The 17,737-nt window shown below is 50.1% G+C and overlaps 1 protein-coding gene across 1 annotated transcript; it reads left to right on the top strand.

The window, feature by feature from the left end:
- The first annotated feature begins 690 nt into the window (after window positions 1–690).
- LOC121303948 (V-set and immunoglobulin domain-containing protein 10-like 2) lies at window positions 691–12,352 on the top strand. Its single transcript, XM_041234849.1, has 12 exons — window positions 691–766; window positions 2,199–2,552; window positions 2,917–3,192; window positions 4,139–4,414; window positions 5,314–5,574; window positions 6,853–7,113; window positions 7,236–7,526; window positions 7,850–8,182; window positions 9,605–9,727; window positions 11,257–11,281; window positions 11,447–11,544; window positions 11,697–12,352. The coding sequence occupies exons 1-12, from the start codon at window positions 691–693 to the stop codon at window positions 11,819–11,821; spliced, it is 2,499 nt and encodes an 832-aa protein (XP_041090783.1). The 3' UTR covers window positions 11,822–12,352.
- Window positions 12,353–17,737: the final 5,385 nt, after the last annotated feature.

The following is a 17,737-nucleotide window of genomic DNA, read 5'->3' as shown; positions in this document are numbered from 1 at the left end:
ATGTGTGAGTACAGATCTGAATCAGAAAAGGGTTAGGGTTAGGGTTCGGGTCATAAGCACATGTGTAGGTACTTTGTAACTACTATGTAAATACACAGTAATGAGAGACACTTCATGTAAAGTGTTACCAGAATGGCATACATACACACAGTGCAAGCGTGCATGTGCGTTCCAGTCTATAGACATGCTGCCCTTCCATTATACTTGCAGATTGAGTTGTGCGTGCTAAGTGTGTGTGCTCGGGGAGTGTGCTGTTTTACAGCAGTATGTGAGACCCTTGCTCTCTTTCTCCACTCAGTGTTTGTGTTTCATGTGGTTTTTGGAAACTCTGACAGGTCAGTTTTGGGCAGGCTTGAGGTTCAGGCTCTGTGTGGGTGAAATGGAGATGGTGTTTATCATGAGCTCCTCAATAATAGATGAGAGAGATGGTCCTGAAACCCAAGCACATACCAGCACCCATCTCAGAGGAGGAGGAGGAGGGGGGGGATGAATAATGAATCAGGAATCAGGTGAAGTTCTGGAAGCAGGTCTTCGCTCCCTCCGTCCCGCAGTCATTATCTGGGAGAGCCTAGATAGACAGGTATCACGGATTGGGGCTGGAATTCAGGAGAGATTTTCTTTCTTTCTTTTGCCCAGCAGAAATTTGTTTTAGTTGGTTTCCCCCTGGGATCTTCAGCGTGTCATGGTGCAATGGGGGTTGAATCAGCGGGGGTCCGGGCTCTCTGGTTGACAATCTTCTGCTGTCTCCTGCCCAGCCTTGCTCAGGGTAAGTCATTCACATCCTCTAAGCAGCTTCGAAAGACTAAGCTTTGCTTTAGTACCCTTGCAACAGCTGAGCATAGAAAAAGCAGAACGCAGCGAAACCATGGTCAAGCGAAGGTAGGCGCTGCACGAGCCTGGAGAGGTAAGGTGAAGCGTATTCAAATAAAAGCTTGTTAAATACGGAGTACAACTAAAAGAAAAATATGGGGAGAAAACTACAAAACTGTGCGAAGCTTCATAGTGCTGAGTATGGTGTAGTGCAGGTAAAACGATTCTCTGCTGTCTCTTCTTTTACCTTGTACATAAATGTAGCGTGTGTTGAAGTTCTGAGGGATCTAATGTGTGTTTCTTAGTGTTCAGTGGCTGCGCAGTCTTTGTCCGCGAGTGAACAGTTGTTCAGGTGTTCTTGTTGCATGAGTATCAGCAACACCAGCTGGGTTACTGCGGAGTTAATTGCCGTCTGCATTCAGATCAGCTACTGGTTAGGTCACTTCAACACACCCCATCTCTTAATACACTATGAACCAAGCCTGACCCTGCTGCTTAGTCTATCTTTCTGAGATCTGACCTCACAAGAGAAGCATCACACAATGCCAGCGCACTGCCGAGAAGAAACATGAGCCGACCACAGCTTTACCAACAGTGCCAACACAAGCAGGACCAAGAGCTTGAGCAGGAGGTAATGAGCCACGCAGGCAGTGCCCAGATACTGTAACAGCGCCACAACAGGGTACTGCAATACACTGCTAGCAGACAGTGTGGATGGGTTTATTCCATTGGTATATATATAGTAATCAAGAATTATCTCTAGATTTAGAGATATCACCACTGTGGTGTCATGTAGGGCTGCTGCATTGTCACTGGTGGGATTGAGGCTGGAGGTTCATGTCCAGCCCTTGCCTCTCCATTCAGGCTGTAAGATTGACACTAACAGAGTCGGAATCCTGACCCCTGTGGTTAAAAGGGGTAACTGAACGCCTGTGTTCTTTGCAGTATCAGCTGTAGCATGCATGCTGGCTGGAGAGACGCATGGTTTTGTAAAGTGGTTCCGGGTTGCGGGGTTCAGCAGTGATACTCCCTCCTGAGCCCAGGTGGATGCGCACTTGTGTTTACGCTCAAGGACTTGCTGTGATGAAGCAGGAGGAGAATGCAATGGATCTCCTCCGAGCCGCTGCTGAGTTAATAACACTGACATCAGCATAAGACCCGGTCTGGCCTCTGGACTACAGCGATGGTTAATGGGTTGTGTCTAGCCTCTCCATTCTGCACTACATTGTATCTGCACTGCACAGTCTCTCCTCTCCACGCGATCTGCACTGCACTGTATCTCCACTGCACTTTATCTCCACTGCACAGTCTCTGCACTGCACAGTATCTGCACTGCATTGCCATTGCCAGTATTTTCAAAGGTAGCTTGGTCTTCGTGTTTCCCGCAGGTCTTATGATCCTGGACCCAGGGGAGGTTCAGTACAGGTACGTCCAAACCAAGGGCATCGTGGGCCGGTCGGTGATGCTGGAGTGCGGGCAGACGCTGCCCAACATCTTCATCTGGGGGTTCACCAAGCCGGGCACGGAGAGCATCAAGGCGGTGGTCTATAACTACGGGCAGGGCCCCAAGCTGCAGAAGCTGGCCAGCAGCCTGGGAGACCTGAGCGTGATCAGCGACAGCGCCTCTCTGGTCTTCGACAACCTGAAGCAGTCTGCGGAGGGTCTGTACACCTGCCAGGCACTGCACGAGACCAACACAGAAACCAAGCTCACCTACTTCTACATAGACCTGCTCGTGCTGGGTAAGTGAGTAAGTAGACCTGCTCTTCTTAATTATATTTACAGAACTATTGCCCCGGGCTCACCTCGACACAAGCCACTGTGCTGTAACGATGAGGCCTAACGACTGTGCTGTAATGACGAGATCATAACATTGTCTATAATCACACCTTCTGGAATTACACCTGTTTCATATTTAAAATGTTTTACTTTTAAATGAGATCTGTTTTATTATACTTAAAGTGTATATATATATGACAAAGGAGTTTTTTCAGCACGACTTCACAATTGGAAGTGGAAAATTCAGGCTGCTGACCTTAACCCTTTTGTGACCCTGTCTTTGGCCGATGTCCTTGACCACTGTGTTACGTTGCCTCCCTCTCGCAGTGCCCATATCGAAGCCCTTCATCCAGCTGAGTGAGTCGTCGCCGGTGGAGAACTCCCCCTTGTGGATGGTGTGTGTAGTAGAGAACGGGACTGGGCCGATCAACTTCGTCTGGGAGTGGCAGGGCCGGGCCGGGGGGTTGGTCCGGGTCAGCGAGTCCAACAGCAGCCTGATGAACCTCACCGGGGTCAATCGCAACCACACGGGCTGGTACTCCTGCCTGGCCAGCAACGAGGTGAACCAGGAGCGCAGCGACACCGTCTGGCTGGACATCATCTGTGAGTGCATCCGAGCACAGCACTGCCTGAACACAGCACAGCACGAACACAGCACTGCCTGAACACAGCACTGCTTGAACACAGCACTGCCTGAAGACAGCACAGCATGAACACAGCACTGCCTGAACACAGCACAGCATGAACACAGCACTGCCTGAACACAGCACAGCATGAACACAGACCTGCCTGAACACAGCACAGCATGAACACAGCACTGCCTGAACACCGCACAGCATGAACACAGCACTGCCTGAACACAGCACAGCATGAACACAGCACTGCCTGAACACAGCACTGCCTGAACACAGCACCGCATGAACACAGCACTGCCTGAACACAGCACAGCATGAACACAGCACTGCCTGAACACAGCACTGCCTGAACACAGCACCGCATGAACACAGCACTGCCTGAACACAGCACAGCATGAACACAGCACTGCCTGAACACAGCACCGCATGAACACAGCACTGCCTGAACACAGCACAGCATGAACACAGCACTGCATGAACACAGCACTGCCTGAACACAGCACAGCATGAACACAGCACAGCATGAACACAGCACTGCCTGAACACAGCAAAGCATGAACACAGCACTGCCTGAACACAGCACATCATGAACACAGCCCTGCCAGAAGACAGCACAGCATGAACACAGCACAGCACAGCATGAACACAGAACAGCACAGTATGAACACAGCAAAGCCTGAGCACAGCACAGAACAGTCTGAACACAGCACAGCATGAACACAGCACAGCATGAACACAGCACAGCCTGAGCACAGCGCCAACACAGCACAGACTGAACACAGCACAGCTCAGCAGAGCCCGAACACAGCACAGCATGTAATACTGTGGACCATCTGCTGTAGATCTGTCTAGTGGATCTCAGTTGACACACTGTAATGCCCCCTCACGGTGCACGTGTGTGTTTGGTTCCACAGACGGCCCGGACGAGCCAATGATTAACATCACTCCATATGCGGTGACGGAGCAGGGCTACTCGGCAGTGGAGCGCGACACGGTCTCCCTGCTCTGCCAGGCACCCTCCAACCCTCCCAGCCACTACATCTGGTTCTACAACAACTCCCAGGTGTTCTCCGGGCAGCAGTTCACCATCAGCAAGATCCTGCGCGGACAAACGGGGTACTACACCTGCCTGGCCCAGAACTCCTTCCTCAACACGCGCACCAAGACCACCGTCACTCTCACCGTCTACTGTGAGTCCCGCCGGGTGCTTTATATGCCGCGTGGGCGTGTTGTCATCACGCTCGTTCTTACCTTGGTTCTTTTTTCCCCTTCCTTTTCCTCTCTTTCTCATGTAGAATCTTTTTTTTTTCCTTTCTGAGATTTCATTGTTCTCATCCCACGTTTCATCTCTCCTGTAACATTTATTGGGTTCGTATTTGCACCGGTCTGGTTTAGTGTGCTTTTGTCCCTTTGATTTTCTCTGCTGTGTCTTTCCTGTTCTGTTTTTTGATGTCGTTCACGTTTTCCGACCTCTTTCATTCAGTTTTTATGCCTCTTGAAATTCGCCTCACAGGCTTTTCTCTTTCCTTCATCCCCCCCTGGGTGGGGCACTCCCCTCACACACACGCACAGCTTGCCACAGACAGGCACACCTCTTTCTGTGTTGGATAAACTGATCCAGTCTCATCGGAGCCTCCCCCCTTTAACGCAGGTGAGAGGAAGTCCTACACAGAGTCTCCAGCCAGCAGGTACACTAGTTTGTCTGTTGGCTATCGTATTGTTCAGCTTGTTTTGTTTTTTAAATGTTTGTGATGATTGCCAGTACTCCCGGAGCAGGGACAGAATGTGGCAATGTGTGCACGACTCCATCCTGCTCTGCTTGGAGGGACCTCCCTTTCTCTTAAAGGGTGACTGGCAGAGCGCTGTCCGTGCTTTCCCCCTGCCCTGGACTGGAGGGAGGCACCCTTTCTCTTAGGGAGAGAGCCGTTCAGTTCCCAAGCTTACCCAATCCTTTTAAAAGATACCGAAAACGTGTGACGGATTTGTGAAACTGACGACTGCTGAAGTATTCAAAGTTAAAGTGAATGAAGTTTAGCTCTGGAGCCCAGCTCCCTTGCCCAGGCTACCCTTTGTACCCCCCCATGCATAGATCTGCCAGACGAGAGGCCGGCGTGCACGATCCTCCCCGCTGACAATTACACTCAGCTCTCTCTGTGGTGCTCCTGGCTGGGGGGGTGCCCTCCAGCCTCCCTGCGCTGGACCGGGCCCGGGGAGAGGGATCTGGGCGCCGGCTCCTTCTCCAACCTGACCCAAACCAGGACCGGAACAGAGACCCCCAACAACAGCACCTTCACTTGCCTGCCGTCCCACCCTGCGCTGAGGAGCGAGGCCAGCTGCAACACCACAGCGTGTGAGTACCACAGAGGTGTGTGGGGGGGGGGGGGGGGGGGGAGCTTCAGGGCTTCACCCTTAGAGTCTCCCATAGTAAAAACAAAAACTCAGTGAAAACACGGTAACACATAGGTAAGCACTGCCAAGCATATTAATAATCACGGCAAACCATGATAAACTGTTGTAAAAGCATTGTGTCACCATGGGGAGAATCAGAGGCAGACCACACATTTACATCATGTAAGAGAAGAAAGGGTTGGATAAAATAATACACAGTGGCTCAGTTTTTTTTTTTTTATGAAACTGCCAGAAAAAGGAGCCCCCTCCGAACACCCCCTTGCACAAGAACCCAAAGCGTGTGCTAGACTTCTTTGATGAGTCTCTCCTACATGTATTGCATAGAGAATGTGCTACATCAAAAAAAAAAAAAAAAAAAAAAGAAAAAAAAAAAAAAAAATAAAAAAAAAAAAAAAAATAAAAAAAAAAAATAAAAAAAATAAAAAAAAAATAAAAAAATTAAAAAAAAAAATGCACATTGATTTGAAGATAAATGCGTTGCTGATAACTTATAGGAACTGGTGAGGGGTAATTGTTAATATAGAAAACAGAACAGTTTATACAAAGTCTTTGGTATTACTAACCCCGTAATTACACAAGCCCACTGCCTTCCGCACTGCAGCCCAGCCCTCCAACCACTGAGCTACTCAACCCCACTGCCTTCCACACTGCAGCCCAGCACTTTCTTTATCTAACCACTGAGCTCCTCAAACCCACTGCCTTCCACACTGCAGCCCAGCCCTCTAACCACTGAGCTACTCAAACCCACTGCCCTCCACACTGCAGCCCAGCCCTCTAACCACTGAGCTACTCAAACCCACTGCCTTCCACACTGCAGCCCAGCGCTTTCTTTATCTAACCACTGAGCTCCTCAAACCCACTGCCTTCCACACTGCAGCCCAGCGCTTTCTTTATCTAACCACTGAGCTCCTCAAACCCACTGCCTTCCACACTGCAGCCCAGCGCTTTCTTTATCTAACCACTGAGCTCCTCAAACCCACTGCCTTCCACACTGCAGCCCAGCGCTTTCTTTATCTAACCACTGAGCTCCTCAAACCCACTGCCTTCCACACTGCAGCCCAGCGCTTTCTTTATCTAACCACTGAGCTCCTCAAACCCACTGCCTTCCACACTGCAGCCCAGCGCTTTCTTCCTTTCTAGCTCCCCCCAGCCCCCCCGCCACGTTCACAGGGCAGTCTGTGACCCTCTGCCCCGTCTCATTTGATTTGCGGATGCACAGTGCTCCCCCAGGGTGCGCCTCGCTGCTTCGCCGTGGCGACGCGAAACAACGAGTACCTGATGCTGTCGTGCGGCTGGGAGGGGGGTCTGCCTCGCGCCCTGCTCTGGTGGTCCGCGGGTGATGGCACTGTCCTGGGGAGCTCAGAGGAAGCCGCCAACATCCTGGTCCTCAAGTCCAGCGGGGCGTACAGCGGGAAGGAGTTTGTGTGCCGCGGAAAACACCCGCTCACCCTGCAAAGCCAGCAGTGCCGCTTCAAACTGGGTGAGAGGGGGGCGAGGGAAGGAGAGAATAAAACAAAAAAAAATCCAATAGAGGGCGGTAGAGCTTGAACGAATGTTGCTGCCCGTGCTGGCGCTGCTCAACGGTGCCCCCTTGTGTTTCAGAGGCGCCGGTACTGGTGACTCAGCGCAGCGTGGTCTCGGTGTTCGAGGGCAGCGATGTCCAGCTCACCTGCATCCTCAAGGCCACCTACCCGGCCTCCGAGATCATCTGGTACAACAACCAGAACCAGAACGTGTGGGACGCCCCGCAGAAATATTTGCTGCAGCGCGAGGCAGCCTGGTCCAACCTGACCGTGCGCGAGACTGACGGCAACCGCGACGAAGGGGAATACTGGTGCGCTGCAACTAACGCGGTGGGCGGAGCGCAGATCCCCATCACACTCAACGTGAAGAGTGAGTGCAGCTTCACACTCCCACGAACACGCCCTCACAGCCACAAGGGCAACGAACTGGTGGTGCTTCATACATCACCAGAATACGCTATTAGAGTCTTCATCAAAACCTATTTACAGACCCAAACGAGCATCAGGACTAGTCCAGGTAGTCATCCCCTAATAATGCATGGGTGCAGGATCTGGGACTTTACGTTAGGGAAAGTAATTATCATGGTTTTATTTCGCTGATCCCCTTTCTCCCTCACCGTAGGATTGAAATAAATGCTTGTAATCCTGCCTGTGCTCTTGCCCCTTTGCTCTGTGCTGTCCTCCCCCTCGCAGAGTACCCCAGCCCTCCCAACGTGACGATCAGTAAGCTGCTGTACTCCCGCCAGCGCACCGAGGTGGAGCTGGAGTGGATGACCAGGGGCTCCGGGGACCTGACCGGCTTCATCGTGGAGAGGCAGGTGGCCAGGAAATCTTCCCCGTCCTCGGGGACATACCCAGTGGGTAAGCAGGACCGAGCCCCCTCCTGGGAGACGGTGGCTGGACAGATCAATCCCGACGTCAGGGGCCACAAGCTCAGCGGGCTGGACCCCGCCACGCTCTACGCCTTCCGGATCATGGCTGTCAATCACCGAACCATGGGCTACCCCTCCGAGGTCAAGACTCCAGGTAAGGAGACCCCAGCACAGCCACAGCAGTGATCCTCAGCAGCAAAGAGGCCTCTATATGCCTAGTATATGACATTATGAACCTGCATTTATAATTAGCAGAAGATCCATGCTAGTAGGTATTTATTGAGATCAATAGGCAAAATTTTTCTTGCATTATGTGTTGAGTGCTGTGTGTATCCGGATCAGGGATGGAAGCAAGACTCCTCTTGCATAGCAGTGTCATCCATTCCAGGTTTTACTGCCAGCTTGATTAGCCCCGGTGTGTCTAGGTAACCAGCTCAGGCAGGTGTGTTCTGTTAAACTCCTAGTAAAACCAGGAATGGATCAAGCTGCTGTGCAATGGGAGTCTTTATTCCCACCCTGGGCACAGTGCTTTCCTCTGCCGACTGCAATTGCATTGCTTCTGATCTGGAGTCAGCAGATCACAGAGAACGAAGCGTGACTGCTCAGCTTGTATGTTTCACAAACAGTGCTTTTTCGAGGTGCTTGTGTTGAAAGAAGAGAGGCGTAGTCGTAGTTTTAGGTACTTTTTTTTGTAGGTTTAAAATAAAACCAATCCGTTTCTTCTTCCGAGGCATTGTTTCCATTTCATCAGAACGAAAGCGGATCGCTTTGTTTCTCCAGTGTTAGTTTCAACAGTAGAGGCAAAATATGAACTCTCTTCCCGTCCGCTGAAACCTGCTTGCCAAAAACAAAAGCCTTTAACCCCCTGCTTCAGCTTGCCCGCGTGGGCGGCGTGAATCAACGGCGCCAGCTTTTATTAACGTCTTTCTGTTTTTCCTCGATTTCAGGTGAAGGCGCGTGCCCGTCGTGTGACCCCCTGAACTCTCAGTGACCTGTGACCTCGCTGTCCTCTGTCCCGCGTCATGTCTCTGTCCCCTGTCCTGTCTCTGTCCCCTGTCCTGTGACCTGTGCCGTCTGTCGTGGTTCTGTCTCTCATCTGTGTTTTATAAATAATTATTGAAACTGTGCATTGTGTATGTGGGAATTTGAGATATGTCTCTATTATTAACACTATTAAATTTTGTTCATAGATACTTTTATAAACTGTACTAACCCAGTCCACCTTCCTTGACTAGTTGCACCAATACTGGCTCCTCACACCGGAGTGGATTAAGCATATTGTCAGGGAAGGTCTGTGTTTATATATAGGCCACCTCGTGTACTGTTGTCTAAATATTGGCCAGGCAGTGGTAAGTTTATATCAGTGGTTCCTTGTAGCAAACCTTCATTTGAATAATAACTCTGGAGTTTAGTTGCACCGTGGCTGCTTCTCGCTAGTTCTGTAGCAAAAACAGCTGTCTGGAATCACGTGCAACTTGTCTAAAGCACTTCTGTCATACAGCGCCTTTCACTAGAGCCTCGCCTGTTCTATGGAGAGTGAAAGGAACGTCCAGCTGTAGCATGTTGTGTTTTGCAGCGGACCCCCCGTTCAATGCGTACCCCGCTGTGATTGGAGCCGCCATCGCGGGCATGATTGTCGCCACGGTGGGCACCATGCTGGTTTTCCAATACATCATACGGAACCGAGAAAATAACCCCCGTGAGTACAGTGCAAGCACGCACACGCACACGCACACGCACACCTCCATCTCTCAGAGCAAGCACCCTGCCTGATACCTGCTCCACACACACACACACACACCTCCATCTCTCAGAGCAAGCACCCTGCCATACTGCTGACACCACACACACACACACACACACACACACCTCCATCTCTCAGAGCAAGCACCCTGCCTGATACCTGCTCCACACACACACACACACACACACACACACACACACACGGAGGTAGAGAGTCTCGTTCGTGGGACGGACTATGGACGAGGTGTGTGTGTTTGTGTGTACGTGGAGGTAGAGAGTCTCTCCATCTCTCAGAGACTATGGAAGACTTCATCTGAACACACACACACACACACACACACCTCCATCTCCAGCACACTGCCACCACACACACACACACACACACATCTCTCAGAGCAAGCACACACACACACACACACACACACACACACCTCCATCTCTCAGAGCAAGCACCCTGCCTGATACCTGCTCCACACACACACACACACACACCTCCATCTCTCAGAGCAAGCACCCTGCCTGATACCTGCACACACACACACACACACACACCTCCACACACACAGCACACACCCTGCCTGATACCTGCTCCACCACACACACACACACACACACACACACACCTCCATCTCTCAGACAGCACCTCCATCTCTCACAGCAACACACACCTGCCTCCATACCAGACAACACACACACCTGCACACACCACACACACACACACACACACACACACACAGCACCACACATACCACACCACACACACACACACACACACACACACACACACACACCACACACACACACAACACCCTGCCTGATACCTGCACACACACACACACACACACACACACACACACACACACACACACACACACACACACACCTCCATCTCTCCCCTCCCTGATCCACACCACACACACACACACACACACACACACCTCCATCTCTCAGAGCAAGCACCCTGCCTGACACCTGCTCCACACACACACACACACACACACACACACACCATCTCTCAGAGCAAGCACCCTGCGCCTGATACACACACACACACACACACACACACACACACCTCCATCTCTCAGAGCAAGCACCCTGCCTGATACCTGCTCCACACACACACACACACACACACACACACACACACACACACACACACACACACACACTGCCTGATACCAAGCACCCTGCCTGATACCTGCTCCACACACACACACACACACACACACACACACCTCCATCTCTCAGAGCAAGCACCCTGCCTGATACCTGCTACACACACACACACACACACACACACACGAGAGTAGAGAGTCTCGTTCAGGGAGAAGGACTGCCTGAGATACCACTCACACACACACACACACACACACACACACCTCCATCTCTCAGAGCAAGCACCCTGCCTGATACCTGCTCCACACACACACACACACAGAGCCCATGTCAGAGCACCTGAATCTTGTGTTTCTCTTTCTTTTCCAGGGTTACATGACATGTTTTTTGGAATGTAAGTACAGCTCATATGCTTCTACACCTCAGCTGAAACCTCAACGCAAGCAGGCGTCTCTACCAGCTGCCTGTGTGTGTCTGTGTGATGTCATGTTGTGTGTGTGTCTGCATGTGTTGTGATGTGTCTGTGTGTGTGTGTTGAGATGTGTCGTTGTGTTTTCAGGCAGCCTGCAGAGTCACGTGAGAATATCAGTAACCCCGAAGATGAGTGGGGGGCAATGGGGAGCGAGGACGGAGGGGAGACCACCCCACAGAACACGGGTAACCCCTGTCTGTCTGTCTGTCTGTCTGTCCGTCCTGCCACTCTTCCACTGTCTATAGACTCTTGCGCTATTTTATCTCTCTCTCTGTCGTCATCAATCCATCCCCCAGTCAAGACACTAACGTTTTCATGTGCCTTTCTCTTTCAACAGAGGGCGCTGTCGCTACAGACTCTGCAGACCCCACTCCTTCCGCCGAAGCCCCTCCCCTGCCCCCGCCCCCAGGAGATGAGAACGAACCCGTGAACGTCACCATCACCGTCACGGCGACCGGGTGAGAGCCACGCCCTCCGCTCAGGCAGCCCTGCACCAATCCTGTCATGAAATCACCTGTAAGCCCCTCCCACACAGAGGGTCTTGCTGCTCTGGTTTTGATGCTCTCTTCAGCGATGACGTTCTTCATTTCTTTTTTGTTATTTATTTTTCACCAGTTAGCAGCAGTGAGTTTTTTAGACGGTTGCTGGTATTTTTTGAAAGCTCTGTAAACCAATGAGAAGCAAGGACCGAGTTCAGGGCGGGGTTATAGATATCCACTGGTCTTGGAACTCCAGGGGCGTGGAGTTCATGCATCAGTTGATTTCATATAAGCAGCTGTTTATCAACTCCAGGCATGTGGTATCGTTTAGAACAGAAACAGGGTTCACTGTGGGCGCCGTGCCTAGCGCTATACACTTGTGTGATCACACCACTGTATCCTTCACAGCGTAGCGCAATGCACTTACTGGCATACAGCTCTGCTTCACTGCTGTGATCAGGTGTGAAAATGGTTTGAAAAGTGCGTTTTCCCCTCAGTGCAGTAATAAAAGTTCTATACCGGGATGGTGTCTGTCAGTTATGTTTTCTGGGTATTGGTGTTATTTTGTTTTATGTAAGTGATAAAACTCTGCATCCTAGTGTGTGTGTGTGTGTGTGTGTGTGTGGACACACACAGGGCTGGGAGAGGTCAGGGTTTGAGTCTCAGATCAAAGCTCCCTTGCTCTCAGGCTATCGGATATCTGAAGCCCCCTCCCCCGACAGTAGGACACCAGGCCAGGGCAAAAGGACACAACCCAACATCCTGCAGTCTGGGTTCAAAAGAGTGCTGTGGATCTGAGAACCAACCCATTCAATACAGTACAGTGTAGAGAACTCAGTGCTGTGGATCTGAGAGCCAGCACATTCAATACAGTACAGTGTAGAGAACTCAGTGCTGTGGATCTGAGAGCAGCACATTCAATACAGTACAGTATAGAGAACTCAGTGCTGTGGATCTGAGAGCAGCACATTCAATACAGTACAGTATAGAGAACTCAGTGCTGTGGATCTGAGAGCAGCACATTCAATACAGTACAGTATAGAGGACTCAGTATGGGGATGTGTGAGTCAGCTTGTGGGAATGTCTCTGTTTGTGTGTTAATGCTAACAGGTAAGATTTGGGAGAGGGAGGGGGCAGGGGGGGGTTCCAGGGAGGACAATGAAAGCACTTGTTTTATGGGGGGGGGGGCGTTCTTGAAAGGGAGCTTCAGAGACGGACCAGATAAAAGGATGAAAGACAGAATGAAAGAAAGATGGAAAGACAGACCCAGCCCTGTCCTGAGATAATCCCCCTTGCAGCTCATGAGACACTGCTGCAGGGCTCTGTCAGCGACTCGCTAGGGCTCTTCCTTTCTCTTTCTGTCATTCCTGATTTCATCGAGGTGTCAGTCCTGAGACTGGCACACAGAACACCATTGTTAGAGCATCTCTAGCCGAGTAGTTCCGGTCACCGTGTGTCTTGTGGTAACAATCTCGGAGACAGAAGAGTAGTGGACCTCTCACCGTGTGTCACCTGGCCACAATCTCACAGAACACCATTGTAGTGGACCGGTCACCGTGTGTCATGGGTAACAATCTCCAGAGGCACACAGAACACCATTGTTAGAGCATCTCTCACCTGGCCAGGGAATCTCACGCACACACACTGACACACAGGTTTGCCTTTCTATGTTTGTGGGGGCTTCTCATTGACTCTCACTATATTTTCATTTACTATTTCTAACTAACTTCAGTCAAGACAAAACTGCACACAGGGTGAAAGTCGACAACAAACTAAATATTTTGGCACATATATTCAAGGTATATTTACTTCTTAAAAATGCGTTTTACAAAGTGCCCACGTCGTTTTCTCAGGAGTTACTATCTTTGTGGGGGACATTTTCTCAAATTTTGTCTGCACATCGACAGTGATACCCAACCCACCACGCACCCCACCACACACACACACACACACCACACACACACACCCACACACACACACACACGACTTCTCTCAGCACTGCAGGAACAGGACCTTGCCTGCAGGGGGTGCTATGAGCCAGTTCTCCACCCCCGATCCTGTGCGAGTCCCGATTCAGTCCTGCTGCAGTAATTCTGTGGAGCATTTGGACTGAGATATGATTTGGGTTGATGCAGCGTCGGTGTTCTGCGAGCTGTTTCGCATCACAAGACTGGACATTGAAATATTACATCGTGTGCCCGCGCTGATAACGTCAAGAAAGTAAAACGGAGAATGGCGCAAAACAGACGACAAAACGAGCAGGATGGAAGCAGACTTCTCTTTTATTATTACCATACAAACAGCGAGCCGCCCTTCTCCCTGGAGCTACAACACCCACTCTATAGAAATATGTAGCTTCAACAGGACTGTTACAGCCATAGGCTTTGTGGTTGTGTTGTTGTTTTTTTTTTTTAATTAGGAAAATAGAGTATTTCTGTTTTCTATATAAAAGTTTAAAAAACCAACATGCATCTTTTAGAAAAAAACAACAGGAGCACAATAAAAAAACAGCAACAATAATACAATATATTAAAACAATAGAACAGTAAAATTAAACACAATTCTGGCAGTTATTGGAGCTGGGAAGAGACTAAATTGCACCACACTGTCCATTTCTAAATATTTCACTCATATTGTGAGATTTTTTTTGACACATTTCGGTTACAAGGAGGTCCCAGAAGTGGGGGCAAGCTGCAAGCGTGGGGCGAACGCTTTTTCTTTGAAATATATAACCTTCTTGAAAACAGGATGTGCATCCCAGTTCAAATTGAAATGCCCTGTCTTAAAATTCAGCTACCAGTATGACCAGTTTACCGATCCACAACGCACTGGGAGTTGCAGAACAAGCTGTCGTTTCTATAATACAGCTGCTGCTACCTCCTGGTTCAGCAGCAAAAACACTTTCAAATTTGAGTTGATAAAGCTGTAATGAAACCTTCCACACTGCAGCCCAGCGCTTTCTTTATCTAACCACTGAGCTCCTCAAACCCACTGCCTTCCACACTGCAGCCCAGCGCTTTCTTTATCTAACCACTGAGCTCCTCAAACCCACTGCCTTCCACACTGCAGCCCAGCGCTTTCTTTATCTAACCACTGAGCTCCTCAAACCCACTGCCTTCCACACTGCAGCCCAGCGCTTTCTCTAACCACTGAGCTCCTCAAACCCACTGCCTTCCACACTGCAGCCCAGCGCTTTCTTTATCTAACCACTGAGCTCCTCAAACCCACTGCCTTCCACACTGCAGCCCAGCGCTTTCTTTATCTAACCACTGAGCTCCTCAAACCCACTGCCTTCCACACTGCAGCCCAGCGCTTTCTTTATCTAACCACTGAGCTCCTCAAACCCACTGCCTTCCACACTGCAGCCCAGCGCTTTCTTTATCTAACCACTGAGCTCCTCAAACCCACTGCCTTCCACACTGCAGCCCAGCGCTTTCTTTATCTAACCACTGAGCTCCTCAAACCCACTGCCTTCCACACTGCAGCCCAGCGCTTTCTTTATCTAACCACTGAGCTCCTCAAACCCACTGCCCTCCACACTGCAGCCCAGCGCTTTCTTTATCTAACCACTGAGCTCCTCAAACCCACTGCCTTCCACACTGCAGCCCAGCGCTTTCTTTCTCTAACCACTGAGCTCCTCAAACCCACTGCCTTCCACACTGCAGCCCAGCACTTTCTCTAACCACTGAGCTCCTCAAACCCACTGCCTTCCACACTGCAGCCCAGCGCTTTCTTTATCTAACCACTGAGCTCCTCAAACCCACTGCCTTCCACACTGCAGCCCAGCGCTTTCTTTATCTAACCACTGAGCTCCTCAAACCCACTGCCCTCCACACTGCAGCCCAGCGCTTTCTCTAACAAGCTACATTCCACAGTACAAACCATGTGAAAACACAAATAGCAAATCTCAGCACAACAAACTTGAAATCTTTTTCTCCAATTCCTTTTCAATTAAGGCACAACCTTGTCTCTCTGTCTCTCTCTCTCTACACCACGTACTTCTGGTCACTCTGTGAGCAGGGCTTAGCTTTGCAAGACTGCTTGCATGCTTTCTGCCTACCAGCGAGTATAAACCATGTTTTATTTTGTTATTTGATAGACAGGCTGGTCGCAGGCGATGTTTATGAGCTAGGGAGAAAGCCACACTACTGCTGTGTGTGAAATAAACACACACACACACAAACACAAACAGTGGAAGGCTGGAGCAGAGGTTTCTTCATCTCAAGCCCTGCTGTTTTGTGGAGCAGCCCCAGTCAGACACAGGCAGGATCTCAAATCTAAACAGGGACCTTGTTGTTTCGGTTTATTTACCCCGATGTGCTGGCACCAGCCACAACAGTTTAACAACAGTCAAAACAGACAAACGAAAACAGCAGGGCCAATTATTTAGGTAAACACTGCAGCCCAACACAGTCTGTTGCCGACCCAGTTCGTTAAAAGTCTCTTGGCAGTCAGAGCGAGGCTGGTTTCACAGGGGCTGGGGGTGGTAACCACACCGGCCTTCGTGTTTGAAGCGCTATGACCTGAATTCCACATCTGTCCCAGTTTACTGAGTTTATAATACAGCTTCTCTTGTCAGAGTGAAAAAACAAACTGTCCGCATCCAGTGTTACCAAGCACTGTAAAACATCTGCAGCTGCTCCTTCAAAGGGCCTTCTTGTTCTGGGGCTGTGCTGGCAGGTGCAAGCCAGGGGCCGTCAAGACAGCTCAGATTATAATCTTTCACTTCACAGATTGGGTGCAGTCTTTATATACAGTCAGGGCAGCTAGAGACGAGAAGAGGCTGCTTTCCTCTCCTTCCTCGGAAGACTCACCTGGAGACAGACCAGGAGGGAGCGGAGTGCAACATGCCTGTGTCTGCCAGCCCGGGCTTCCAAAAATAACAGGAGGAAGTGTCTTTGCCACGGCTGACAGGAAGTCATGCATGCAGGACATGCCAAGTATAGCCGCGCCACGTCACCTCCCTGCAGTAAGAACAAGTCCCAGCGCATGGAAGAGCTGAAATCCTCACCCCCAATCTGACACCTGCAACAAACCTGCGCTACAGGCCAGGTGAAGGCGTCTCCCATTATAGTCTCAGCTCTGTTTAATATATTAGAGTCTTTCATTTTATTTTTTATTTAATAATTTTAAATGTGGGCGGAAAACATTCCATCAGTACATTAAAAAAAATACATTTAAAACATATCTAAAAACGACCCATGGTATGAGAAGGAAACCCCATAACACAAGCACAACATTACAAAAAAGAACTATAGCCCTAACACATTATTTCTCATCCTGTTTCTGAATCTCACTTTGAAATCCTGGGCTTGTTTTTGTAACAGGGATTCAGTCCAGTGTGGTTTATTCCTGGCGCTCAATGGACACACATTCCTCTCGAGGCCTTGCGATACAGATTGAGAAACAGCAGCTGCTGGGCTGAGCGGCCTTGCGTCTGTGCAGTGCTGCTGTCGAGGGGGGGGGGGGGTGGAGATACACATGGCTGGCTCGGGAGCCGCTAGGAAACACACAGGCTTCCTGAAGCGCTTTCAAGGTTCTGCTAGAGTGCGGTGCTTGTTTACAAGACAAAACTAAAAAGATGGGAGGGTGGGAGGAGAGCGGTGGATCTTAACACAGCGGCCGTTTACATTAATAAAATGGCACGCTTCTCCCTGGGACTCTGAAAACAAAATCCACCGCAGTGTGCTGCTGGACTGTTTGATAGCTAAAAATCAGCGGAGCTACTCGGTTTGTTGCTTGTGAACGTGCTTCAGGTTTTAGAGAAGGGGTGAGTGGAGTCAGGCGACAGGCGTGCTGGTTTGCGGAACCAAAAAATACATTTTAAAAAGGTACAAATGAGATCAGTAAGAGGTCTGGTTTAGTTGTGTATTACACGGCAGCGTTTGCGTTCCAGTCC

The sequence above is a fragment of the Polyodon spathula genome, chromosome 36 (assembly GCF_017654505.1).
Source record: "Polyodon spathula isolate WHYD16114869_AA chromosome 36, ASM1765450v1, whole genome shotgun sequence".
In the NCBI taxonomy this organism is placed as follows: Eukaryota; Metazoa; Chordata; class Actinopteri; order Acipenseriformes; family Polyodontidae; genus Polyodon; species Polyodon spathula.
The sequence above is the reverse complement of the archived record's forward strand: the minus strand, read 5'-3'. Positions and strand labels throughout refer to the sequence as shown.